At 39.8% G+C, this 25,519-nt stretch overlaps 1 protein-coding gene across 1 annotated transcript in view; it reads right to left on the bottom strand.

Moving 5' to 3' along the window:
- BRWD3 (bromodomain and WD repeat domain containing 3) overlaps positions 1 to 25,519 on the bottom strand; it is a 95,757-nt gene that overhangs the window by 25,493 nt on the left and 44,745 nt on the right. Inside the window, exons 12-29 of the mRNA XM_006028331.3 lie at positions 25,024 to 25,158; positions 23,853 to 23,981; positions 20,881 to 21,106; positions 19,469 to 19,639; positions 16,008 to 16,191; positions 15,169 to 15,262; positions 13,400 to 13,549; positions 11,698 to 11,774; positions 9,152 to 9,329; positions 7,296 to 7,412; positions 6,695 to 6,802; positions 5,462 to 5,586; positions 5,138 to 5,220; positions 4,155 to 4,266; positions 1,882 to 1,943; positions 1,623 to 1,778; positions 943 to 1,063; positions 68 to 193 (exon numbers count right to left, since the gene is read on the bottom strand). Of these exons, the coding sequence (XP_006028393.2) occupies positions 68 to 193; positions 943 to 1,063; positions 1,623 to 1,778; positions 1,882 to 1,943; positions 4,155 to 4,266; positions 5,138 to 5,220; positions 5,462 to 5,586; positions 6,695 to 6,802; positions 7,296 to 7,412; positions 9,152 to 9,329; positions 11,698 to 11,774; positions 13,400 to 13,549; positions 15,169 to 15,262; positions 16,008 to 16,191; positions 19,469 to 19,639; positions 20,881 to 21,106; positions 23,853 to 23,981; positions 25,024 to 25,158 (2,354 nt within the window). The remainder of the gene's footprint in view (positions 1 to 67; positions 194 to 942; positions 1,064 to 1,622; positions 1,779 to 1,881; positions 1,944 to 4,154; positions 4,267 to 5,137; positions 5,221 to 5,461; positions 5,587 to 6,694; positions 6,803 to 7,295; positions 7,413 to 9,151; positions 9,330 to 11,697; positions 11,775 to 13,399; positions 13,550 to 15,168; positions 15,263 to 16,007; positions 16,192 to 19,468; positions 19,640 to 20,880; positions 21,107 to 23,852; positions 23,982 to 25,023; positions 25,159 to 25,519) is intronic.

Genomic DNA, 25,519 nt, shown 5'->3' with positions numbered 1-25,519 from the left:
AAATTAACTTGAGAATTTTTTTTGAAACTCAGAAATATCGGACTATAAAGAAACAAAAAGTGCTCACCCAATAAAGCGTAATAAGACATCTGTTACAATTTTGGCTGCTTTAACTATAGGACTATCTGGCTCATTGAAAGTCCTAGCATTGTGTTCAATGTATCGTACCTCCCACATCAACGCTGAGATTCTCCTGAAAGGGAAAATATTATGTTAGCTTTCCTTCTGTGTCTATGAAACTTAGCTAGAAAAGAAGAAGCCCCTGTTAGCCTAGCTCCAGTAAAAGGCAGGTTACCTCATATGGTAAGGCACTAGGCCTCCATCTAGTTGGTCCTTTGATACCTAAAGATTCAGCCAGGTTGGTATAGAACACACAGTAGAAACAAGCACAGCAACGGAATTCACTAAGTGATCCCATTCCTGGAATGGAAAATTGATAAATTTTTGATCTCTCAGGGAAAGCACCAGGTGCTAGAAAAGGAAGCATTCCATGTCTATCCCTACATAGATCATAAAAACTGAGATGCTACAGGTTTCAATGCAATAATACTAAATCATTTGTGCTTGCTGTACAGAAGACAAAGAATCTGGCACAAAAGCAGAAGAGAGGTGGTTAAGTCAATCCACCCTCTCTCATATTCGCAGGAAGAGAACAGTACAAACTCTTAGCTGGAGGAAGCAGTCAAGATTCAGAAATCTACTTTTGGCTTCTGATCAAAAGAGAAATTTTGTTTATCAAGACTTACACTTCAAAGATGCTGTACAGAGTTTCTTATACTATCCACATGTTGAAGGGATTTACTACATTACAATTACAGTATTCACTGGAGTTATCTATTGGGTGGCAGCTCATGGAACTAAGCAGATCATTCCAGTTTTAAAAAGGAATATATAACACAATTCATAGTAAACATAAAATTAGAACCCAATAATCAAACTGACCTATAAAATCTGTTTTCAAGTCTCTTCCTGATTGTGTTGAGGTCAGTTGGATAAGCAACTACAGTGCAATACATGGGATAGGCACTAAGATCCACTGGAACAGCAAAGGGGTTAGCAATTTCTAAAAACAAGAGGAAAAAAACCCATAGATGAGGCTTCATACATCATGAGAGTTAGAACTGTATTCCTCATAAAAGGAAATTCAACAATAATTAATGATTGAAGCAACAGAAAATCTGGTCAATGAACTGTTCTGAATGCCTATGGGATGAATATAATTTTCCCTGCATTTCAAAATGCATTTTTTGTTAAAAACTGCATTTCAGCCCTCCATTACTGCTGAAAAACAACATCTCACAAAAACATAGCAGCATAGGAGCCCGCTATCAAAACTGTAAATCAGTTTCCTTCTGAGTTAATAGTATTTAAATAACAATTAAAAAAACGGAGATTAGCTTAACTATTTGCCTAAAAGAATTTTATTCATTAATCACTAGAATCTGCTCCCACTCAAGTTAATAAGGCATTATTACTAACTGTAAGGGGAGCACGATCAAGCACTAGAAACAGATACGTACCTTTGGAAGGTACCTTATAGAATAAGAAAAGCTATTTACAATTATTTTCTTAAGGCAATTCTCCTCCTCAAAGTGCCATAGCTTCTTTTCTGCCCAACATACCAAGGGAAAGCAGTTGACCAATCCCCCGAATAACTCGTTCACATTCTTCATCTCTGGAATGGGCTCCCCATTCTCCTTCTTGGGGTTTGTACAGCAGAGCTGTTAGTTCTTCTGGGGTCACAGGAACTCCAGCACCGATCTCTTCTGGATAAGCAGCTACATGAAATGTAAAGAGTTAAAAAACAGTGAGCTACAAGTGCCAAACTTCTAGAATCTGTACAGATATGGAAGTTATAATTGAATTCAAAAGCATAATTACTTCCTTCTGGAATTGGTTCCATGTCCCAAGGACTCATCCTCTCTCTTTCATTATTGTCCCAGCTATTTAAATAAATAAAAAAAGATATTACATTCAGATACATACACTGGAATATTTATTTTTCAAATCTCCTTGATTGTGACAAGATTAGCTGGATAAGAAATTACAGTGCAATACTTGGGACAGGCACTAAGGTTCATTGAAAGAGCAATGGGTTATACAATTTCTCTCAAGAAACTAGGAGTACAGCAGTAGCGTGACCTTTTCATAAATGTATAAGAGGTGGGCCTGGGTCATCAAACAGGGTCTTAGGTTCCCTAAAGCTTTGGGTAGTAAAAGTAAGGGTTTGTGTATGGGTCCTACTGATCACATCTTTGTAATGTGTTGCCTCAAATTGTATAAAGTTAATAAAACCTAGTGTTTTGGAGATTTATTCTAAGGCAAAGTAATTTCTAAACAAAAAATTGAGAATGTTTTTGTAAGCACTAACGCAACTGAGAGATAGCTTATTACTTTTAAAAGAGTTTTTGCATAAACAAATCAGAAAAAGTTAGAATAAAAGAAGGCATAGGTCACTTTTGAAGGTCCCTTTAGTGCTTCCATGCCACTGTGGCTAGTGTCACAAAAATGAAATAGAGAAACCTGAACAGCTTCACTACATAAGAAACTATGACTCTCTAAACAAGCAGCACACACTGAGTTATTCAGCAAGAGTAGAAAGGAAAAAAAAGTTTATTTTACTTATCTGTCAAAAAATCCTTTACAAGAAGCAATTAAAGAAAGTATGCTGTCATGAAACAAAGCAAAATCCTGATTTATTTGACAACTGGCTAACAAAAAAAGAAATGTAGAAAGATATGCTTGTTTTTCAACAAGGCAAAAATGATCTGACAGGTGGCTCAAAAAACTATTATTTGAACTGGTATATTCAAAAATATATTTAGCCGTGATCTAAAAATAAAGTATATAAAGTGGGTAACTCAGTTGACTCAAAACTGTATTAACTGAAAACAAAACAAAAAAAACTGCAAAGAACTCTAGAATGATTCAACAGAACTGGACAAATGGGCAGCACATTGAAATGAATTCAGTGTTGACAAATGCAAGGGGTAATGTACTTTGAGGGATAAATCTCAGCTATTAAAAAACAATGCAGGTTTTTAAATTAGCTATAATTATTCATTTTGAAGGCAACACTGAACACAGCAATGGGTAGAAGAACTTCTACTGATTCTTTTAAATGTGCATTATTCTTTATCTTTAAAAATAGAGTCTCATTTGCTGTACATGCAATGAGCATTTAAAAAAACCAGGCAAACAAAATACTATGCACAAAACATGTACTGAACAATAATACTGAAAATATAGTCATGTCATATGAACTCCCTCACCTGGAATATTGGGTTCAACTCTGGTACCCCTTCTCAAGAAAGAGCAGAAATAAAAGGGGTCCAGAAACAGGTGAGGACAATGATCAGCAGCATGGAAAGACTTCCATTTCAGAAGCAATTGCAACGAAGGGGATTCTTTAGAGAAGAGACTAATAAATATGGGATATGCCCACATCAAAAAAATGGATGAGCTACAGATAGAACAGCTTGAGAAGAGTGAGGACATTCAGTTAAACTCAAAAAGAATTCAAGCTAAAAATGACAGAAAGCAAAACAAAAACCTTAAACACATACAATTAAACTGTGGAACTCACTGCCCAAAAATAATTTGGGCCACAGCAGACTACAATTTGGGGGAGGGAGTTGGTGGGGGGTGGAAAAATCTGCCTTCAAATGAAAATAGATTCAGTTACATTAGACGGTTTTAGTAAAATAAAATAAAAAAGCTTTATGCTTCAAAGTCTGACATCCACTAGCAAGGACAGGGGAGAAAACTCCCCAGTGTATAAGGTTATTTCATAGCTGACCACCAGAGGGGTTCTCCCAGGGTGCTGACCACTTCCAAAAACATGATGTGGGATTAAGCAGATCACTGGTCCAATTTAGTATGGCAATTCTCATAAATAAAAAACAAGGACCTCAGTGCAATTGTCTATCACTAACTAATATCAAATTCCATTTAGAAAAATCTATTTCCTGCACTGCAATCCATCACATTATTAAAGTTTGACGATTAGGTAGATAACAGAGAAAGATGGGCTGTTCCTTTATGTAAAGAAACAGAGTTCTCTCCCCCTCCACCATACGTAATGTAAGGATATATGTAAACACGCATAAAAATAGACCCACGCTGATATATACAACTACTACAAGAATCCTTACTGAACACAGTAGCACTGGAAGGAACTATCAGGATATTCTGCCTGGAAAGGCTGCTGACTCTCCACAGTTCCAAACCACCAAGCATCATCTATTATACTGCGAAACCTATCCCCTGTAATAAAAATGTGAAACTTAGCAATAGAGAGTAATACAAATGATAATCAATGTCTTATTAAAAAGTTAAAGTATATGTATAATTTACAAAAATATGCATCTCTAAGTAAAGTCACAGATTCTTATACCATAGTAGAGTATCTATAAACAGGAGCCAAAAACCCCCTAGGGAACTTTACTTTTCTGGTGACTGACAGCACATTCTTCCTAACATCATACCACAATCCAGCAGTAAATTCCTCTGCTCACCCTGGACTTATCTATTTTCTCTTCTGAAATCGCTCTCTCCCTTGCACTACTGCCATTGGGTCATTCACCTTACCACTGAGTATCTCAAGTACTTCCAACAGTCACCATAATGCTATAAGGTTCAACATCTACCAGAGGCAAAATATAATTCAGTGCTGTTCACATCATTCAATAGAGACCAACATGTCATCTTACCAGTGCACTGCTATAGACCGGTCTGGCTCTACAAAAGCTAGACCAATCTTCTGTCTAGGTATTTCTACGGCTCCTATCAACATAGCATCTAAATATTGTTGGTTATGGCATACACCTATTTATCAAGATAAGCTGGCATTTTTAACTCATAACTGTGTAAGTGACAGAGTAGCATCTCATAAAGCTTTTCATCAGGCAGTTGAAACTAAAAGTTAAAAAAAATGTACAATCATCCTGGACTATTTTACATTATGAGAAAACTGCCTGAAAGGGAAGTGATACATTTAAAAATTAAACCACCAGTAACAAGTATTTTTTTCTCATTAAATGTGGGCAAATAGAACGCATTTTGAGATTGAATTATGTCATGTATAAATACTGGATGCAGTTCAAACAACACATGGAGGAAGCAAAACAATACTTACCAATCCGCCAGTTCCTTTCTTTGGCTTCATTGTAAAATTGATGCAGCACAAGGAAGTCAATAACATCTGGCATATCATGGTACCTATTCAAAATAGGCATATAAATTACTCCTAAATTAAGTGCCATTTGCAATGGACATAGATGTAATAGGAGTATGTAGGCAAACTTTTTAGTTTTAAAGATACTATTTCAAGTTCTTTGCAGCAATGATGAATCTGTACATGATGAAGTCTATTGCAAAATTAGAAAAAAATGCATGTCTAGACTATCTGTAAGAACATTCTGCTTTTTTCAGGAAATACTTTAGCCAGTCAGTTACTCACTTAATGGAAAAAGATTCTCCAGTCATTTTTCCTGTGATTGGATCTAGAAATGCAAGCTTCAAGCAGCAGAGCGTTGGAGGCCCAACTTCATATTTAATTCCTACAGTCTTCACAAATTCTTGTTCCTAATTCAACACAGTGTAAGGCAAGATTTTTCTTATTTTATAAAAAATAATCATACAAGTTCACAAGATTTTACTGTTGGTAGAATCAGTAAGTACTTATAATAGTAACAGGATTTTATTTCCCATAAAGAGAAAGATAGATCATTCAAAATTGTGGTTACGGCTACATATCAGATTCATTTTTCTATTTTTCTCTGTCTTTTGATAAGAATTTATGGAAGAGCAGCAATAAAATGAGACAATGCCATGGATTAAGAACTGTGCTACAGTTAATGCAACAATTTATGGCAAAATGCAAGGACAGGAAAAAAAGAAAAAAACAATCACGACAAAAACCAGTAAAACTACACAACTCCAGTAACTGAATCATTGTTAGGTAAGATAATTTTATATTATAAAATAGTTGTAGAAAAACAACAAATTGCAAAAACTTAGGAAAACTAGCTTTACCTATGTAAGCAGCTCTATTGTTTTTGTGGGGCACTGTATAGGTTTTAAAGTATCTGCAAAACTGGATGCTTATTTGTTACTATCCAGTTTTGAAACTAGTGACTAATTGTAAGAACTGACATGTTCTTAAGCACAGTTAGTTCAATAGGACTGAATTCAAGACAAGGGGTAAACACAGATATCCCATTCCAGTCCGATTGTCCTAGGCTTTGACCTACATCAAACAATTCATTTTTCCATCACCTACATATGCAGTTTGAATGGCAACTAATTTGTATTAGCTGGGATTGTCCCTGGAAAAAGTGTTCTCTCAGATACTTTTCAGGTACTTAGAGTGGGACACTGAGCCTGTACATTTGTAATATCCTCAGCTTTGTGCAGAGAAATCCATCTGTTTTTACCCACGGTAACATTCGAAATTAGCGACATCCACTTCTGTTAGGGAAGACAACACACTAGTTAATTTATTTCAACTTCCTTCTAAGTTCCTACTATCAGTGACTTAATTGCTAGTATCTTTTATAAACAAGGAAGTCTTTACAACTGTAACATTTGCTAATGAACATTTAAAACATTTTTCTTTCTCATTGCTTTTAATTTTTAAATTTTCTTTTAATGTAGTAATTATTACAGTAATTTACAGATTTGGTTAACTTACCCTGAGTTCCATTTTGTTCCATGGTTGCTTTTGCATGTTAATACTGTAGATTTTGGCCTTCCTTACTGCCCGCACATAAGCTTCATGGCCTTGCCTAAAGTAGATGATCTTAAAAGAAAAAATAATGTATTGCATGCTAATCTTGGAGTTAATTCCCATTATAAAAATTTCCATAAACATTTCAAATATCATCCCTTTTAAACTCCACAGGATAGTTTCAAAGATGTTGGAAAACTCCTCTTGCTGATTTTTAACAGCACAAGCTCTATTTAGGCATCCAAGAAAGTGACAGACATGGACTTTTGAAATTGGAATCATAAGGGGAAATCACCCATATGCACACATGTAGATGTATGCAGGCAGGGAGGGGGGAAGAATGATTTATTTTCCCCTTGAGATCCATAACGTTAACAGGCTGTTAATAGGAGCTATGCGTGTAGAAAAAGGAGCACTAGCAGTAGTGTATTCATTTTCTGCAAAAACAGAACATGGGCTATTTTGAACGTGGCTCACTATAACTAACTCCCTGATTTAATGGTTTTATTTTGCAACAGTTTTAAATCTGACATAACTAGGAACACAAAGGATGCTACAAAAATACCTCATCTCCCATCTGTGGGACGAAGGGTGAACGACGGGGTATGGTATCCAAAATCCACTGGGGGGCAAGCCACTCTTCACTGGGTTCACCTTCCATTGAGAGTAATCCACTTGGTTTCTTAAATTCCATTAAATTTAGAACAGAAGAGTTATGTATGAGCATAATATAAGTTACTCCTTACAAAAGAGAATTAATTAAATATTAAGACCAGAGAAAATTCTGAAATAACTTATTTTATGTTTTAAAGGTTGACATCTTTGTTTCTCACTAACCAGTATAATGGCAGCCTAAGGAAGAAACTCAGATTTTGAATATGCATATAAAAGCTTAAAAACATGTTAAACATCTGCTTGGAAAAAAAGAAAACCCTTGAAGGTAAAGGTAAAAATAGGGAACTAATATAACTGCTTTACAGCCACTCCTTTGTTTGCCAGAAAAAGTCTAAGTGGATGCTAATCTCACATTTCTTTTCTACCGCTTCACTCAAAGATTTATGTAAAACTATCCTTAAAATAGCAATCTGGAAAATCCTCAGTTTAGAGCCATTTTTGTCTTCTATCAGCAATATCAAGTCATCATTCCTACCTCCTATCCAAATCCTTGGGCTGACTGGGAAATGAACTGGCCCCCAGTACAAATTAAAACAGATTAAGGAGTACTCTGTCTTAACTCTAGCTGGTAATGGCTCCAAGGAACATTGGACGAGTAAAGACTGCTGAGCAAAAATTCCTGCCCTGCTCACTTCATTCTTCAAAATACTTCCTGTACTAACCAAGGAACTTTTCAGACAAAAGAACTATCACATGGCCCAGTTATTCAGAAAGGTGTCAAACCTGGTTCATAGAAGTAAATATCATGTTCCCCCTCATTAAGCCCTTTGAAAAGAGATGACTCTGCAACATCCTAATTCAAAAGAACACAGATTTACCAAAACTAGCATATCTACGTTACAGGCCTTGTACAGATGTTCATTTCTACTGGTAAGAAATTCTTACCAGTAGAAAAACAGACCAAGAGCTAGAATGCACACACATTCCAGCTTCATGGCTGGACAGCTTCATAGGCAAGCTCTCCAGCCAGGGAGCACTAGAGGGTTGGCTCCCTGGGCCACCCCTGCCCTTAGGGAAGCCCATTACATTGACAGCCTATCCTTTCCTCTGCTTGGGAAGAGGGCAGGTTTTCAAGTGGTAGTTGGCAGCTGCTGGAAAGTGTGGAACAGCATAAGACAAAGGTGTGGACATTCTGCCACAGCAAGGAGTGTTCATGCTGGAGAAAAATGCACCCCTCTGATGCCAATCAGCTGATTGGCAAAAAAGTGTTTAATTTTTCAGAACAGGGACCCCACGGGGACAGCTGATTCCTAAGCAGGTTACCAGGGAACTGGTATTCTCTCTCCCCACCCCTCTTCCTTGGGGGGAAAGCAGAGAACTCTGGGATATCACGTGTTCTCCTCACCCAAGAGAAATGTACAGGCTTTCAATTTAGATTGGGAGAAGGAAACTACTCCTCATAGGTACAAGATCTAACTTTTTGCAGAAAAGCCAGTTCTCTTCCATAAGAAATGTCTTAAAGGTTTGTACAGCTCTCTGTCTGTGCTGAGAAAGAGGCTTCTCTCCCACAACATATGTAATGCTTACACATGGCCACAATAGCATAAGAAAATTAAATGCTCAAAATCTCACTCTGCTTTCAAATGAATTGTGATTATTGTGTTATCTCCCAGGCTTCTTTCTTTTGTATACTTGTTACTGGAATTTACTTTGAAAACATAACCATTTTATGAAATATTTAAACCCACAGAGCCAGAAAGATCATCATGGGAGGAAGAGGGGAGAGAAAAGAAAGGGCTTGTTTACCTTTTTTCTAGGCTGTTTGGGTTTCCTCCTTTTCTCTTCCACTCCTTTAGACTCCTTGATATTTTCATCATCAGAGCTGCTACAAATTTTCCGAGCTGCCTGTCTGGTTTGTCTTTTTGGAGGCTGAAGATTAATTCCAGCATCTGCTGTCCAGTCAGAATATTCACTTGATGAATCACTGTAAGTAAGAAAAAGTAAATAACTGAAGAAAAGGATGCAGAAAACACAAAACCCAATGCACATACAACCTTGTCTTTTACATATCATTAAGGCCCAATATTGTAAATTGCTCCTTGCACAGAAATTCCTTTGGCCATATAAAGCAGCTTTTGCAGGATCAGAGCAGTATGGATATGGAGGAGTGCCTTGAGGCCAAAAAGGTTATGAACCACTAATTCAGCTGATCCAGGATCTCATCTTGCCATGCCTTGCTCTTTCCACTGCTAGCCCCAGTTTGTACAGGAGAGGGCAAGGGCAACCCCGGCTGCCAAAGCTGTTCTTGCAGGGTCTTACACATCAGTGATCATCCAGATCCTCAGCCCCTCTTACCATGTGTGCCCTCCTGTCTGCAGCAGCGCACACTACTGGGAGTGTGGGGGTAGCCACCACAGGGGCTGCTGGAGGGCATAGGAAGGTCAACAGCGGGAGCAGCAGTCCCCATAGCTGCAACTGCAAGTACTGCTTCTTGCAGTACTTGCTGGGGCAGGTGCAGGACAGGGAGAGGAGAGTATTTGCCTTCTCAAAGGTGGGCCAGCCAGTGAGGGGACTGTAGCAGGTTCAAGCAATACTGCAGTTGAGAATCACTGACCTAAATGGTGCATAGTTTAAAGCAGGGGTATCAAATCATCCAGCTCTAGGGGCCTGGTCTGTGTACCCAATTAGACCCACAGACTGCCCCACCCATTTGGGCTGGACTGGCCCAAGCCAGCACGTAGGGCCAGTCCAATGTGACCTAGTAAGCAGCATGAGCCCCAGATCAGTTGTCTGTGCTGCATGCCAGGTCCAGCCCCATGCACAGAATGCAGCAGCATTTGCCAGTCTCAGTTCAGGGCTCTCACTGCACGTGGCACATAGGATCAGCACAGGATGCATGCTGCAGGGGCACCCATGCCAGCCCAGCCCTGCATTCTGGCATGGAAAATAGTCTGTGAACCTGACCTGGCCCAAGTGTCAATGTTCAGGGCTCATCTGCTGCAGGCAGCGCACCAGACTGGCTCCGTGCACCACATGCAGCACACTGGGCTGCAGCCAGTATCTGCTACATGCAGTGTGTGGTGTTGGTCCAAGATTCATGGACTGGATCTGGCTCACAGGCCATATCTTTGACACCCCTGGTTTAAACATTTCAGTATACTATTTCAGCTGCAAATATAACCAAACAAAGTGTCGTTTCATTGTAATGATCTCAGTTGTTTGTGGAAGGCTGCATGGACAGACTTTATTGCCTTCATAATTTCACATCTCTTAACAGATTTATTACTATAAACTGTGTAAAAATGTTGATTAACAGCAGCTGAGTCTTTAAAAGTATACAGTCTTGACTTCCTTACATCAAAATGATATATATATGCTGTATTTAATAATAGCTCATCTCCTCCAGACACAGAAACTCAAATTATTTGAAAAAAAGAAAAAAAGATTAAATTGTGTGCAAAAAAAATGCCAACAAATTAATATCACACAGCTATCAGTTTTGGGCATGCCAGCTAACTGCACCGATCTTGTATCAATATTCCTATTCAAATCATGCTAATATTTATGGGTCTGGGAAGCGGACTCAAAAATTAGCAGAATTTTGACATCTGAGCTGCTGTGTTTTCTTGTATACAACACGCCTTGGAATAAACTTCAGAGGGGCAAAATGAAGAAAAGAAGATCTTTCCTTATAATAAGGAATGGAGTAACAGCAACTAGGGAGCCAAGCGGGGTCACTGTTCTACTCCGTGGAAAGATGCATTTTATTCCTCGGTTCACCTAGAGTGACAGAAAATGCTCTTATCATATTTCTCACACAATGTGCACTCCAATTTTCAGCAGCTCTTTTTTTGGGAAAGGGATATATGCTGTGTGCAAGAAAACATGGTATTTCAAAATATTTCCTAATCCAAAGAAAAACTATACAAGATGCCAGAGGAAGGGGGGTAGAATCTCCAGAGAAAAAAGAAAAAGCAAGCTTACAGGTTTTTCATGCCATCTTACAAAGACACATGCCCTTGTAAACAGATTGACTACACATGATCAGTTCACTACTATATTTCATGGTCAAAGATGCACAAACAAATATTATATCCACTGAAGTACTTGTAGACTTCACTGCTTAGCCTATCTAGGGTATTTAAGACTATGACATAAGGTATGATTCACCGCCTTATTGCCTTGAAAGGGGAAGAAATGTGGACACGTTAGAGTGCAATAAGAGATGAATGAACCCTACTTCTGAAATTGTAGTCATGCTTCCAGTAATATCAGCCGTGATGTTAAAGCCTTTGAAAGACTACATAATCACAGACAATTAAGAAGAAACATTATAAGCATCATAAAACTACCTGGAACTGCTTTCACTTTGCCATGTAGCCACGGGATCATCCAAGGAGGCATCACTTGTACCAACTGTCTCATCTTCCTGTATTAAAGATAGAAGAGTATTTAACTTTACTACTGCAGCAGTAAATACTGTTTAGCAATCACCCAGAAACTTGAGTATTGGAGAAAAAAGTGGTCTCTTCAGAATGACTTTGAAGCCACATTTTCCCCCCTCATTTTTACTTACTGTAAGAGACTAGGCTAAGCAGAAACAAATTAGACCAATTTTTGCGTGATACACACAAGCTGTAATGGGTCATGTTACTAAAAGAGACTTATGAAATGCCAAGCAAGCAGTTCCTACAACAAATATATGTATATACAATGGCACAAAGAAGGGCTTCAGAAGTTAGAACAGAAAAATAATAAGGCTTTTTAAAGCATAATACAATTGTATGCGTCTCCATACTTGAAATATCTTGCTATTATTATAGGGGTGTAGTTTGTAGCTGTGTTGGTCTAAGGACACAGGCAGACAAGGTTCTTTGGGTGAATCTGATATCTTTTATTAGACCAACTTAAATAGTTGGAAAACAATTATTAAGCTTGCAAAGTAAAAGCAAGCTTAATAATTGTTTTCCAACTATTTAAGTTGGTCTAATAAAAGATACCAGATTCACCCAAAGAACCTTGTCTTGCTATTATTATGTAGTTTGACCACATAATTCATGTAAAACTAATGCTTTTTTCTGATCTTAGAGTTATAATAGCTATGGTATGACTTTTTAAGGATCATTTTAGCAATAACTCAGAGGTGGAGAAAGTAGTGAACATACAGAGTTTGCACAACATGATTCAGGGCACCTATACATGTCCCAGATGTCTGCTCTCACATGTGCCAGTTAGCACATGGTGGAGCAGACTATGAACTGAGTCTGCTGGAATGTGCTAATTAGCACGCTCCAGCAGCCTCCGCGTCACAAGAGCTTTAGTTTAGCTGTCATTTTGAAGCTCCGGGACACTGAATACACATGGAGCTGCAGGCGTTTTAATTAGAGTGGCTCTCAGAGCTGCTCTAATTAAAGTGCCTCCCCCCTCCTGTCCCCCTCCTCTGCACCCCGCCGAGCATGTGTAAAGTTAGCCTAAGTGTTCAGCTCTTCTTTTTTGTTTTTTTTGTTTTCCTTCTCTTAAGAAGAGGATGTTATTTCATCTGGGATACCTTAAATCCTTCTCTTGCCAGTATCAGCCACGTACTCCAAATCACAGCACTTTTGAAAGTTGCTGAACAGATGTTAAAAACTAGCATGGGTTCATGTATGTCCCAAATACATGTGCAATATGAAAACCTTCAGTTCTGTGAGATCCCAGGAAGACAAATATAAGAAAACAGAAGTAGCATTCAGACCGGGTACATTAAACTACAAACACTTCACAATTTTTTAGTGAGTGTCATCCAAGAAACAATCTGTTTTAAATTAGATTTGATTTTTTTATTTTTATATTTCTACCATCTTCAGAACTGTACTGGCACTGAAATAAATGGTTCATCTCCTTCCCAGACCAACTTGTTAAAATAATGGCACAAGTCCTATAGACCAGATGAATTAAATTCTTTTTCATAAAGGGAAAAACCTGAGTCTTAATGGTAATATTGTTTTGAGAACATCTGTACCACACTATCTATGAACAAGGAACTTCTTGAAAGAATCACTGGGGATTTCAAACCTCAGAGGAGCTTTCTGAGTCTTCCCGCACACGTGCATTCTGGCTTGCTCCTTGCTGATTGTGTTCTATGGTGGAGCGCGTTTGGTAGGCATGCTGGCGTTTGCGTTGGTTTCTTCTCAGGGATCGTCCACTGCCAGGCTGATAATCATTCTTGTATACAGGGAAAAAATATTAGATATTTTAGTAGTTAAACATGTAGCTCAAAAGAACACCTTATTAAAAAGGACTGTACACTGTCCGACTTGCAGAAAAACTGGAATTAAGCCATTCTTAATTTACTCTGCTATTGGAACATTTAGCAGGAGGGAAAGGACGGAAGAAATCCTCTCATTTTAAAGAACCTATTTTACCCTGAAAATTAATCATGTAAAAATACCATCTTCTTGCCAAACTTCTGTTCCCTCTGATATGCCAGAGAATTTCACCATTCTGAGAACTGTGCAGTTCCCTCAGTACTCTTATATAACCCCTTAATTGTACATGTAAAAGTACCACAAATGAAAATGTGTCCATGCATGCCAAATACGATTTGAATGAAACATACTTTCACACAGTCTCTCAGTTTCTACACTTTACGGTACCAGTTCAGACATTGTGTCCTGGCATAAAAGCACATTCTGAATATTCCCTTACTAAAATATTCATTGCTTTATTATGAACTTGAAAATATTCTAAAACTCTAATCCACAGAAGGGCCATAAGACAGACTGCTTTTCACTCATGAAGAGCCACTCTAAAGAAAATTAGGTTCTTTGTGGGTGCAGGAATCCATTCACATGTTGTGGGACCAAGATTTTGGTTAACAATGATATTTCCAGTTTTTTAATTTGCTCACTTAAAGCACATCCACCCTCCCACCACTAAGGATGCTTTATAGAGTTACTAACAAATTATACTGCAACATGCACCAAATTAAGAATGGAATAGCAATTAGCAAGATTGGAGCTCTTAAGTACCATAAACTATTATTTTAAAGCCCTCTTTACACATCATGTGCATTACACAATTACCTGATTAACTGCACAATTACTTTAGACTGGCTACCTGCAAATTAACTATGGCACCTTAAAAATGTCCAACCAGTTATAAAATTATTGCTGGAAAATGTGTAATACTTTTATAGACAATTTCTATCCAGCTTTAATTTGCGCATGTAGCCAGTGCCAGCTTGGCTAGGAGCCCCATCACCTGACTCAAGCTCCAGCTGCGGGGGCCCATATGCACTTACAAGCCTGGAAGCTCTCAGTTGATGCTGGCTCCCAGGCAGAAAGCACATACCCCCACAGCTGGGAGCCCCATCAGCTGACAAGGTTCCCAGCCATGGGGGTGCTCCACGTTCCCAGTAGCTGGGAGACTGAAGTTGCTATGATCACCCAGCTCCAGGGGTGTGTGGGGCACCCCCTTGCCTGGGAGATCACATCAGCTGCAGTCTCCCAGCCACAGGAGTGCATATGGCACCCCTGTGACTGGAAGCCCTATCAGCTGAAAGACCTCCCAGCCATAGGAACTTGCTTCTTGCCAGCGCAAGGGGAGCCCAGGATCAGGTACCAGCAGTAAGGTATGATGGGACCCAATTCATGATCCTACATCATGATCATAGCTCCTGCCATGCCACACTGATTATGTGGATCATGCATGAGATCCCATCATGCCTTTACCTGCATGTGTAGACGGGCCCTAACACATCTAGCAAAATTGCCATGGGATTCTGTCTAGTGCTAAACCTGGTCTCTATGCTTATGTTTCCGCTTCTAGAGAAATTTACATACCCTTTGTGAGGTGTGAGATGGCTTTCTCTTCTTTTCAACACTGTACAGACCAATTTCTATTTCACCTTTGGCAGCTCGGCGTTCTTCCTGAACCCTAAGTGCACACGGGAAACAAACATTAATTTTATTTGCACCAAACAGATTGACAGTCTAGTTACTGCATGTTAGAATGCTTTTTGCTTACTTGCCAAATACATCTACATCCTACTAATGGTACTCAGATATCACTTCTATTTTTTATTAGTGAAAAATCTCTTCTGGCATCATTTTCTTTCTAAGAAGGGGCAAGTTGGATAATCAGCTATGCTTTGTTAATGGCATTGAGAAATTATGATAAAAATAAAATATGTTTTGTGGGAGGGAGGGAGAATACCTGCCTGACCCCCCACAAAATGTTAGAGCCTTTCAGGAAGAAAGAAAAGTCTAAATACAACTGGCTACAATATGGGAAGAGAGAGAGATCTGAACTGGCATGGGAGAATTTAACTATTCTTTCAAAACAGAATGTAATCCTAATCTTAATATCTGAAAAAATTGAGAAACCAATTCCTAAAAAATGTAAAGAATTGCAGTAATCACCTAAATGCCACAGGATTTATTTTTCTTTTTGCAAGAATGCTGGGCAATACAAGGAACATTAGCATTAACATTATAATCTTAACTGGATTATAAAGAGGTACTGTTTATTAGTTTCACTGTAATGTTTGTATAGTTGATTCCAAATTAACAGCAGCTAACAGATGCATAAAGAACAAAGAAAAAATAAATGGCGTCTGTCCTCATACCTGTACTGCAAAGTTGGTTCCCACTGAAATTCAGCACTTTTGGCTTTATTTTACCTGCTAACCCCTGGAGGCAGCTCATTCACCACCACTCTTCTGCTCCAGGCCATGAGATCTCTCTCTGTGGCCATCTGACTTCGAGGAGCATTATGATGCATTTGCCGGACTCCCTCAATCTGACCACTCCGTCTGAGACCAACATTTGGTGGAGACGCTACATCCAAACTTGGACTTCTGAGAGCTAAAACAGAAAAATAAACAGTTTCCCTCTATTTCCATAACTATTTAAATAAAACCTAGAATCCAAAATTCACAGCTGGGCAGAATGTTTCCTCGCAGCCCTCTGCAAAGGGAACAACATAATTGAATTGTCCCAGGAATGAGCAGTCATTTTTTTCAATTACTGATGAACTGAAAGCAAACACCTGACTAGAAATGGCCTCTTACAATGGAGTCCAATACTCTACTATCACAGGCAACCAAATCACATAGGATTGTTTGCTTGGAAAAATGTGTGTGTGGGGGGGGGGGTGTTCCCTTTTTATTAGGTGAGAATTTTTTTGTCCTGATATGGAGATCATTGGGGTTGGGCTTTAAGAACACCTATTTATTAGGGCTGTGCAAAGCTTCAGACACTGATTCAATTTGGCGGAGATTCAGCAGCCAAATCTCCAAATCTGAATCGAATCATGAGACCCCTAAATCTCTCCGAATCAAATCAGAACCTTCCAAATCAATTTGGAGAGATTCGGATGTAGACACAAATTTGTATGTTTTTTCTATGTTGCTCGTGATCGCTGAGATGGTGGGGCAGATGCAGTGTCCCATAGGAGCACAGGGTTGTCCCCAGCTCACTCAGTGGAGGACCCCCCCTCTGGCCCCTGGCTCGGCGACTAATGCCTCCTGGGTCTGGGGGGGTACCTGGGGTTCCCCTGCAGCCAATCACCAAGCTGAAGAAGTGCAGAGTGGGGTCCCCGTACGCTCAGCAGCGGACCAGAAGTACTTCTACCTTAATGTCAACATAACAGTATATAAGTAGATGATATCAGTGGAATTGTGACAGACTAATGGTTTCTTTCTACAGCTAAATGCCAAGGTTGAGTATCAGTGTTTTATGAATAAATGTAGCTGCCACCAAGTGTGGGGCAGAGGGGGGCAATGGGGATCATTGGATCATTGCCCCATCCCCGCCTGGCACCTGCATGACAGCTATCGTACTGTGCACATGCAGCACAGCTCAGCAGGGCACCATGCACTGTCTGGGAGCTGGGGCAGCTCCAGCAGTCAGCTGAAGGAAGCCTGGCACCACTCACCCCAGCGCCCCCAGCTCCCAGGCAGCAGGTGGCGCCCTGCTGAGCTGCGCTGCACCCATGCCATGAGGCAGCTGCCACGCGGGTGCCAAGCAGGGAAAGGGCAATCCCCACTGCCCCCCACTACTTGGTGCTGCGCAAGGGGGTTCTCCCACAAGTGCCCAGAGGCCCCAATCATCACTCCTGCAGCCAGTGAGTATGAGGCTTTTTTTTTTTTTTTTTTAAGTGCCAGGACTAGGCTGGGGCCGGGCAGGGGATGGGGCCAGGCAGGGCAGCCATGAGGTCTTCTCCCAAAGCTCCCCTCGCTCGGGAGAGGCAGGCACAGCCAGAGGAGCCGCGGAAAGACCTGTGGCCGTCCAGCTGTGCCTGCCTCTCCCCAGCCTATCCAAATCACCAAATCTCTCTGAATCAGCGCTGAATCTTAAAAGCCGATTCAGCCGAATCGATTCAGGACAGTAATCCAAATCTCCAAATCAAATCACTGTTCTCCGAATCAGCCAAATCCAAACCGTAATAATTCCCTATTCACACAGGCCTATTCACAACCATATGGACTAAGGGTTTTTTTTCTTCTTTAAGTCAAGCTTGCACTCAGCAAATTTGAAATGCCACAAGGATCAGTGAGATCAAATAGGCTGGGTCCAATATCTAGGCCTTTAGGTTTGGCACCGCTGATTTAGATTGAAGTGAAATGATGTGTTCTTTTCTTTCACCACTTTTTTCCTCTTGCTTCATCACTGTTGAGGAAAGAGAGGATCCAAATGCATCGATCAGAACTAACCTTTGTCACCAAGAGACTGATTACTTATATTTAAATTATCAGTAGTTTACCTAAAAAGAGCTCATTACCAAATGTAAACTTTTTAAGAGCTTCTGATATAAATAAAGTGAGTTGTGATTGGCTGGCTTACACAACTCCCACATTATCTGTTACACTAAAGTAACTGCAGACAGTAAACTGCTTTGTGATCAGCTGCCCGTTTCATAAGGTGGATCAGAAGTCAAGTCAATAGAACAAGAACACCGTACTAAGGGAATAACTTGAGCTTTTGTTGAAGGGTGGGGTGAGGGGAAGACTAGGGCAAAGCAGCCACATTTATTCATAAAACACTGATACTCAACCTTAGGCAGACAAGGTTCCTTGGGTGAATTTGATATCTTTTATTAGACCAACCCAAATGGTTGGAGAATAGTTATTAAGCAAGCTTTCGGGTTCAAAAACCCTTCATCAGGCTAAGGAAGCTTCAGCAGTGAAGCTTCAGCAGTGAAGCTTCCTTAGCCTGACGAAGGGTTTATAAACCCGAAAGCTTGCTTAATAACTATTCTCCAACCGTTTGGGTTGGTCTAATAAAAGATATCAAATTAACCCAAGGAACCTAGTCTGCCTATGTCCTTAGACCAACACGGCTACAACCCAAACCCCTGATACTCAACCTTGGCATTTATTGTAGAAAGAAACCATTAGTCTGTCACAATTCCACTGATATCATCTACTTATATACTATTATGCTGACATTAAGATAGAAAGCACCATCTCTCTTCAGTGAACAAATGACAGTTAGGCAATAATATGATTTTTTTTTTAATTTTTAGAAAGCATTTGCAATGGAATTAATTATAGTCCAATAATCTTAAGTGTTCAGATGCTGTCCAGCTGGACCATCAAGTGTCAACAGTTACTCCTCATACTTTTAATTCTTCAATTCAGTTACCAACTGAATGCTAAAGTCTTTGAAATAGGTTATTAACACTGGGAAGAGAAAACAGAATACAGCAAACACAAGACAAGCCCACTGCATGTGCGAGTAGTACAGTAGAACCTAGATTCTTTATAACCCTCCAGCAAATGTGAGGGTTTCAGTAAATATCTGGGGTTATGCGAGGCCCACACTAAAGTTACTGAGAGGATGCCACAGCAGCACAGGACCACTAAGGTGCTTTGGTTGCCTGCAGTGGCTTTTATTTTAAAGGACAATGCTTCTCCTATCCACTGCAAAAAAGACAGCTGCTATGCTCCCACTGAGTAGAGAACCACTGCCTTTTGAAGCAGAAGCTGTAGCTGACAGTTCATAGGCTGGTCCTTAATTTGTCAACCTGTTATGAATTACAAATACTGTTATACAGGTTCTACTGTACAGCACAGCAGCCTCAATAGTTTAACATGTCTGCTGGAAATACAACTGGTTGAGACAAATGGGAAGTACTTACCACCATTAACAGAGTGGGATCTATTAAGTGGAGGATTTGGGACAGTTTCGCCTTCATTAATTAGTCTCAGATCTTGTTCTCTCTGCAGTTCTCTAATCATTCCATCAAGAATACTTTCATCCTGGTCATTGGTTTGCTGTCCAATCACCTGTTCAACTACTTCCCCGTCACCTTGGTAAGAAAAAAAGCAAGCAAATGATTAAATTCAATTTCATTAACAACCTAAGACTATCTAATTCAGTCCTGTAATAAGGTGGTCTTTCTGCTCTGCACTCAATAAGATCAGCAGGTTTTCCTCTTGCTTTCAATTAAGCAGCAGCAGCAGCAGAGGGTAAAAGAAATGCAGTTACACATATGCACACAATTCAGCATAACTATATAGTCACACTGGCCCTTGTGGTGTTTTCCTGATCACTGACTAATTACTTATTAAAAACCAATTTTAACAATGTAGTGAACTGCAGCCTGAATTGAACCAAAAGGTATCTTGCTCCTTTGAATATTTCTACACTAGGTGGTATGAAGACGCCACGAATAAAAATTGTATGAGAACACATAAAAGAAACAAGGAAGAGATATTGTTTAACTATCGTTTAGTTTTTAAGTTACAATGTAATTTGGGTAGCAACATTTCTCTTGTCATTTTCTCTCTCTATTCTTTAAAATAAAAAAAAACCTCTCAACTGGAAGACAAAAACCTGAAAACACGCATCTTCGGAATGAAGAAAAAAAAAAAAAGTGTTTCAGTCTATATCTTACAGAATTGTAAATATTGGGCGCATCTACACAAGGTGTGTTAATGCGCATTAGCTTAATTTAATGCATATTAAGGGTGTGCGTCTATACATGCGCACCTTTAATACACATTAAAAATGGTGAATTTAGGCTAATTGAGACTAAATTTGATGCCTGCAAATGCAGGCATCATATTTAGGTGCGATTAGTTAAAGCACATTAATGCACGTGTAGACACAACCCAGCACTATCTTTAGTACCTGGTCTGCCCAGCCACTAGGGACACATGGCAGGATTGCAGGGACTTCACATTAACTTTATTGCCAAGTGCCCTAACTTTAATGCCAAGTCCCCGCACATGTAGACACCTGCCAAAAATTGTTTAATGCACATTAAATTTAGTCACGCTTAAATGCACATGTATACGCGCCCATTATGAACCAAAGACACCCAGCCCACCAATGTTTGAGTTCTACAGTTTCTTCAGACTCCAACTCTGTCTGTGGTTCTGAGATAATCTACTCTACAGATTTCCATTACTTCCTTCATATTGTAATTCACTCCTCTCATATTAAAATTGGACTCAAGATTATGATTTAGCTTCAGAAATTATTACAGTTATTCTCTCTAACGTTGCCCTATATCATTCAGATACTTAAGACTTTTAGAAAACATACCATTAGCCACATATCCCAGCTGAGGAATGAGTTGCTCATCCTTACAATTCTCCCGTCCTGGCACCAAACGTTGATATCTTGTGGGATGAGGATTTCCATCCACATCCACCAAGAATGGGGGAGGCATGAGATGTGGAGCCTGTTGAGTCTGTTCATCTAGCACATAGTTATTTGCATCACGAATCAGTGGTCGATAATCCGTATGGAAGAACATTTGATCTGGAATCTACATGAAAATAAATTAAGTAATAGATCCCACTCAGTAGTCTGCATATTTTAGAATGGCTTCCAGAATAGAGACTGGTTAAAGCAATCTTGTGACAAAAAACAGATTCCCAACATAAATGTGTTCTAGCCTCAAGAATCTATCCTCAAAGAAAACTTCTGCACGGATCAAAATTCAGCAGCACAATATGCCCAAAAAAATTAGAAACAGGAGTATGTGCCTTGTACATCCTCTCTACAAGCCCTCTCTTTGGAGGACTCAAAGAACGGTGTTGCATTCACTCCTCTTGTTCCAGAGATCTGCCACAATGAAGAGGACAGGGTAGAGTTGCACCTTATACAGATCAGAGATGCATAAATGAAGAGGAGATAACAGGAAACAAACAAAATATTTACATGGAGAGAATGGTGAGTGGGGAAAAGAATGAAGAACCCTGGCACCAAGAGGATTTCAGAAGACTAGTGTCTCTCACTCCCAGTAAAAAATGGCTGTTACAGATTAGATAAAATACCTATTCTAATATTATAAAAGCCTTTGTCTGTCTGTCTGTCCATAATGCTTTAATCGCACTCTGACTGGCTCTCTCGGCAGCCAGTCAGAGTGCCCTACACATGACAGTGGGGACTGAGGGGTTGGAGGGGAGAGGGGAACAGGAAGGAGAGAACGGGTTACTGGTGGCTGCACCCCGCCACAGCCACCATCACCACTGCCAAAGTGGCAGGGGGGAGGCAGGGAGTGGCCTTGGCTCCAGCCCAAAGCAGCAGGGGGGAGGTGGGGAACAGCTCTGGCCCTGGCCTCAGCCCAAAGTGGCAGGGGGAAGTGGGGAACGGCACACGCCCCAGCCCTGGCCCCCACTCCACCCCCCCGCCCGCGATTCTTGATGGGCAGTTTACTAGTTAGTAAAGGTCTTGTTTCATTTAGTGTTAGCTACTGTTTGCAACAGAACTAAAGGCATACACACCAGTTCAGACTGTCATGAAATTTTCTGTGCTTCACAGGGGTTTGGGATAGGATTCAGGGTACACATTCAGCACCATCTGAGCTAAAGGTTCCTTTTAAAGCTATGTCCTTGGGAGGATTCGGGACAGCACACATGCTGCCTGCTCTCTGTCTGAATTCTGCAGAGGCTCTTTTGAAAGTTTTGCCTCAAGATCTAGAGTTATGGTTTCAAGTGCTTTACAATCCATGAAGAAACTGTTTTTACCAGCATTTGCAAGGAACTAGCATTAAGCAGAAGGAAGAGAAAAGTTGTAATAATTGTAAAAATTTTAATAAACAGTTAGGATAATATAATAACTATTCATGTTTGTCAACTATCTCCTAAACAATTGTTTGGTGTGATCAAAGGAAATTTGTTTATAGCATTTTCAGATTCATGTAATTACTTTTGAATAGTGCTAAAAAACATGGCACATTGGTGGAGTGGATGTGAAGGTAGGGTACTACCGGTGCAGTGTGGAGTGTGGGGGCTGAGATATGCAAAGACAAATATACTAGTGTTCTGCATTTACAGATGCTACAGAACTCCTTGCTGACTCGGCACACAAGTATGGTAGGACAAAGTCTAACACCTTCTCTTTGCTAATGCAAAACTCAGGCTCAAGTCAGCTTCAGTCTGGCCTATACTCAAACACTGAGCCTAATTCCAGACAATTCCCTCCAACATCTTCACATGTGCGGATAGAATTCACACATGCCAATAGAATTCTATGCTATTGCCTTAACTTACCTGTCACTAAGACCCAAAGACTAAGGTCAATTATGTCACCATAAGGCTACCAATTCCCCTAACATGGTATTTGGGCATTACCAAAGCATACTGCCAAGCACATCACTGAAATGACCCATACTTAAATCACCGAAGTACACCATCCTCAAATCACTAAGAGCTCTTCCAACTTGCTCCCAACTCTCCATTATTGTGCTTATCTAGTACACTGAGCACAAATGAAGCACATGCAGTAAATGCTGAAATCCATACCTAGAACAAAATGTAAGCCCCCACCCCCCCCGAAAACAATAATACATTTTCTTCATAAATACTCATTATGTATTTAATAAACCTCTTTCAGTGGTCATTACCAGCTCCAGAGGGTAAAGTTAAGATTGCAGAGCAGGAGTAGAATGTTGCCTTAATCCTTATTTCCTTATTTTAAAGTATCATTTAACTGATGAAGGTTTTTTGGACATTTAATTATAGAAGCACATGTAACAGTAGCAGATTTTTAGGATGCATGAAGGCATAATCTTGAATAACTATATAGTCTATTTTCTACTCACTTTGCACATGAAAACTTACAAAAAAACTTTTCTTACATTTGACAGAACAAGATAGAGACTAACCACCTACTTTGGAAAAAAAAGAACTTGCAGTAAATTTGAAATATTAATATCAACAGGTCTTAAATCTCTCCTTGTTCCTTCCTTAAGTTGGTTACAGACCTTCTTGTGAGTTTTGTAGAAAAAAACAAGCAATGTTTTCCTTACTAGGTTAAATTAAATGTATAAAAAGCTTATACTATTTTCTTTTTTTATGTTTGCCAGTCATCCCCTAAACTCATTCCTCAAGATTTGCTGTTAGATATTTAAAGCACATGTAACATTCTGATTTAAATAACGAGTGACTATCACACAATTCAGTTACCATTTAAAGTTCATCAGGGAAAAAGCACCAAGCCACAACATAAACACTTCCAACATAAAATCAGCCCAAGATGCAGAAGCTTTTCAAATGCAGCCAACCCACCTTTTCATAATATTTATTGCATCCAAAACCAAATAATAGCAGATGTCCATGTGAATCTGTGCAAGCAAAATGCTGTCCATCTGGTGAGAATTTGCAATCAAAAACAGCACCATGGCCTTGGCCCTCAATCTGCAATGTGGGAACACAGAATGTCCATTTTAAAATAATTTTTTTCTCTTTGACGCAAGCTTCAATATTAAGATTCCATCTGTCCCACTTCGTAAAATGTGTAGCAAAGTAGCTCTGCCTCTAAGTTTCAGTTCAACGTAAATTCCCATTTTATATCGATATGATGGATTTTCACTATTTTTTCCACTTTGCTATCTTTAACCTTTACTGTTCGGTTAAATTTTAACTTAACTTTCTACCTTTCCTAAAGTCTTAATGGCAATGCTGTTAAGCTTTCTTCTGAAAAAACTGATCAACAAAACTTCAATTAATTTTCATAAAAGATGCATCATACCTTTATATTCTGCAAATACAAGAGATTACTGAAAGACTTTCTATAATTTTAAAATATACATAATGAACAATGCAGATTTGTTGCACGCAAGCGTCTTCCCAAATCCTGTTATAAACACTGGTCACAATGGGTGCATCCCCATGAGCGTGCACATACAGGGGCACACATTTGCCGTGGGACAAACAGCAGTGGCACATATTTGTGCCACTGCTATTTGTCCCCAAGCATGCCCCTGCACATGCATTTTGGCATGTGGCAAAAGGGCCCAGGTGGGGTAGACAAAGCTGGCCCCAGCAGCTTTACTTGGGTTCCTGGGGGCCTCCTGGGGCAGCAGCGGTACTGAGCCAGTCACTTGGAGCCTGGAAAGCAGCCAGAGCATGGCTCTGATGGGCCAGGCTCTGGTTTCTGGCAGTGCATGTTCCTGCTATGTGCCCCGAGCTTCTTTTTTTAGCAGCAGGTTTGTTTGTTTTTTTCAACACTGGGATCTCCCACTGATAAAAAAACCCTGCCACGCTGCAAATTAGAAGTATGACGCATGGATACACATGCACCATGTGCAGTTTGCGGTGCCTCAAATGGCTTCAAGGTGTCACAAACCGCACATGTGCACTGCTCATGGAGACACACCCAGTGAGTTTATCACTGGGCTCACTACTGTCCTGACATCCAATTTTGTTCAAACATGAAAATATTCCTAACCATTCTTACCATGTTAAAGTAATTGCGAATTTTGGTTCCTTTGTCAATATCCCAAACAAAAATATTCCCATCATGACCTGCAGAAAGTATGATCCTTTGGTCAAATGGATGAGCTTCCAAGACAAAAACTTCATCATCATGGCCCTGTGATGAAAGCAAAGCAAAGGAAACTAAAATTTCTATGTAATAGTTCCCTGCACAGCTAAGTATTTCGCTCATAGTCCTCTTGACTCAATCATATGGCTGATTTTATTAAATATAGTCATCCTCATATCAATGGACTGCCAACAATGATCAGATATACAGCTGGGCATAGCTACCCCAGGCCCCCCCATCTTAGTGCTAATAAAGAGAGCAGCTTCAGCTTCCTCCTCATGGGGTTGGTTCTATTCCAGTTATGGCCATTAGAGATGTCTATGTCAGCTAGGAATCACCAGGGCACAGCACAACCTCAGTCATTTCCCTGTAACCTTGTTGTAAAGAAGGATAAATCATGGGAAAAGAA

This window comes from Alligator sinensis, unplaced genomic scaffold, assembly GCF_000455745.1.
Source record: "Alligator sinensis unplaced genomic scaffold, ASM45574v1 scaffold294_1, whole genome shotgun sequence".
Lineage (NCBI taxonomy): Eukaryota > Metazoa > Chordata > Crocodylia > Alligatoridae > Alligator > Alligator sinensis.
The sequence above is the reverse complement of the archived record's forward strand: the minus strand, read 5'-3'. Positions and strand labels throughout refer to the sequence as shown.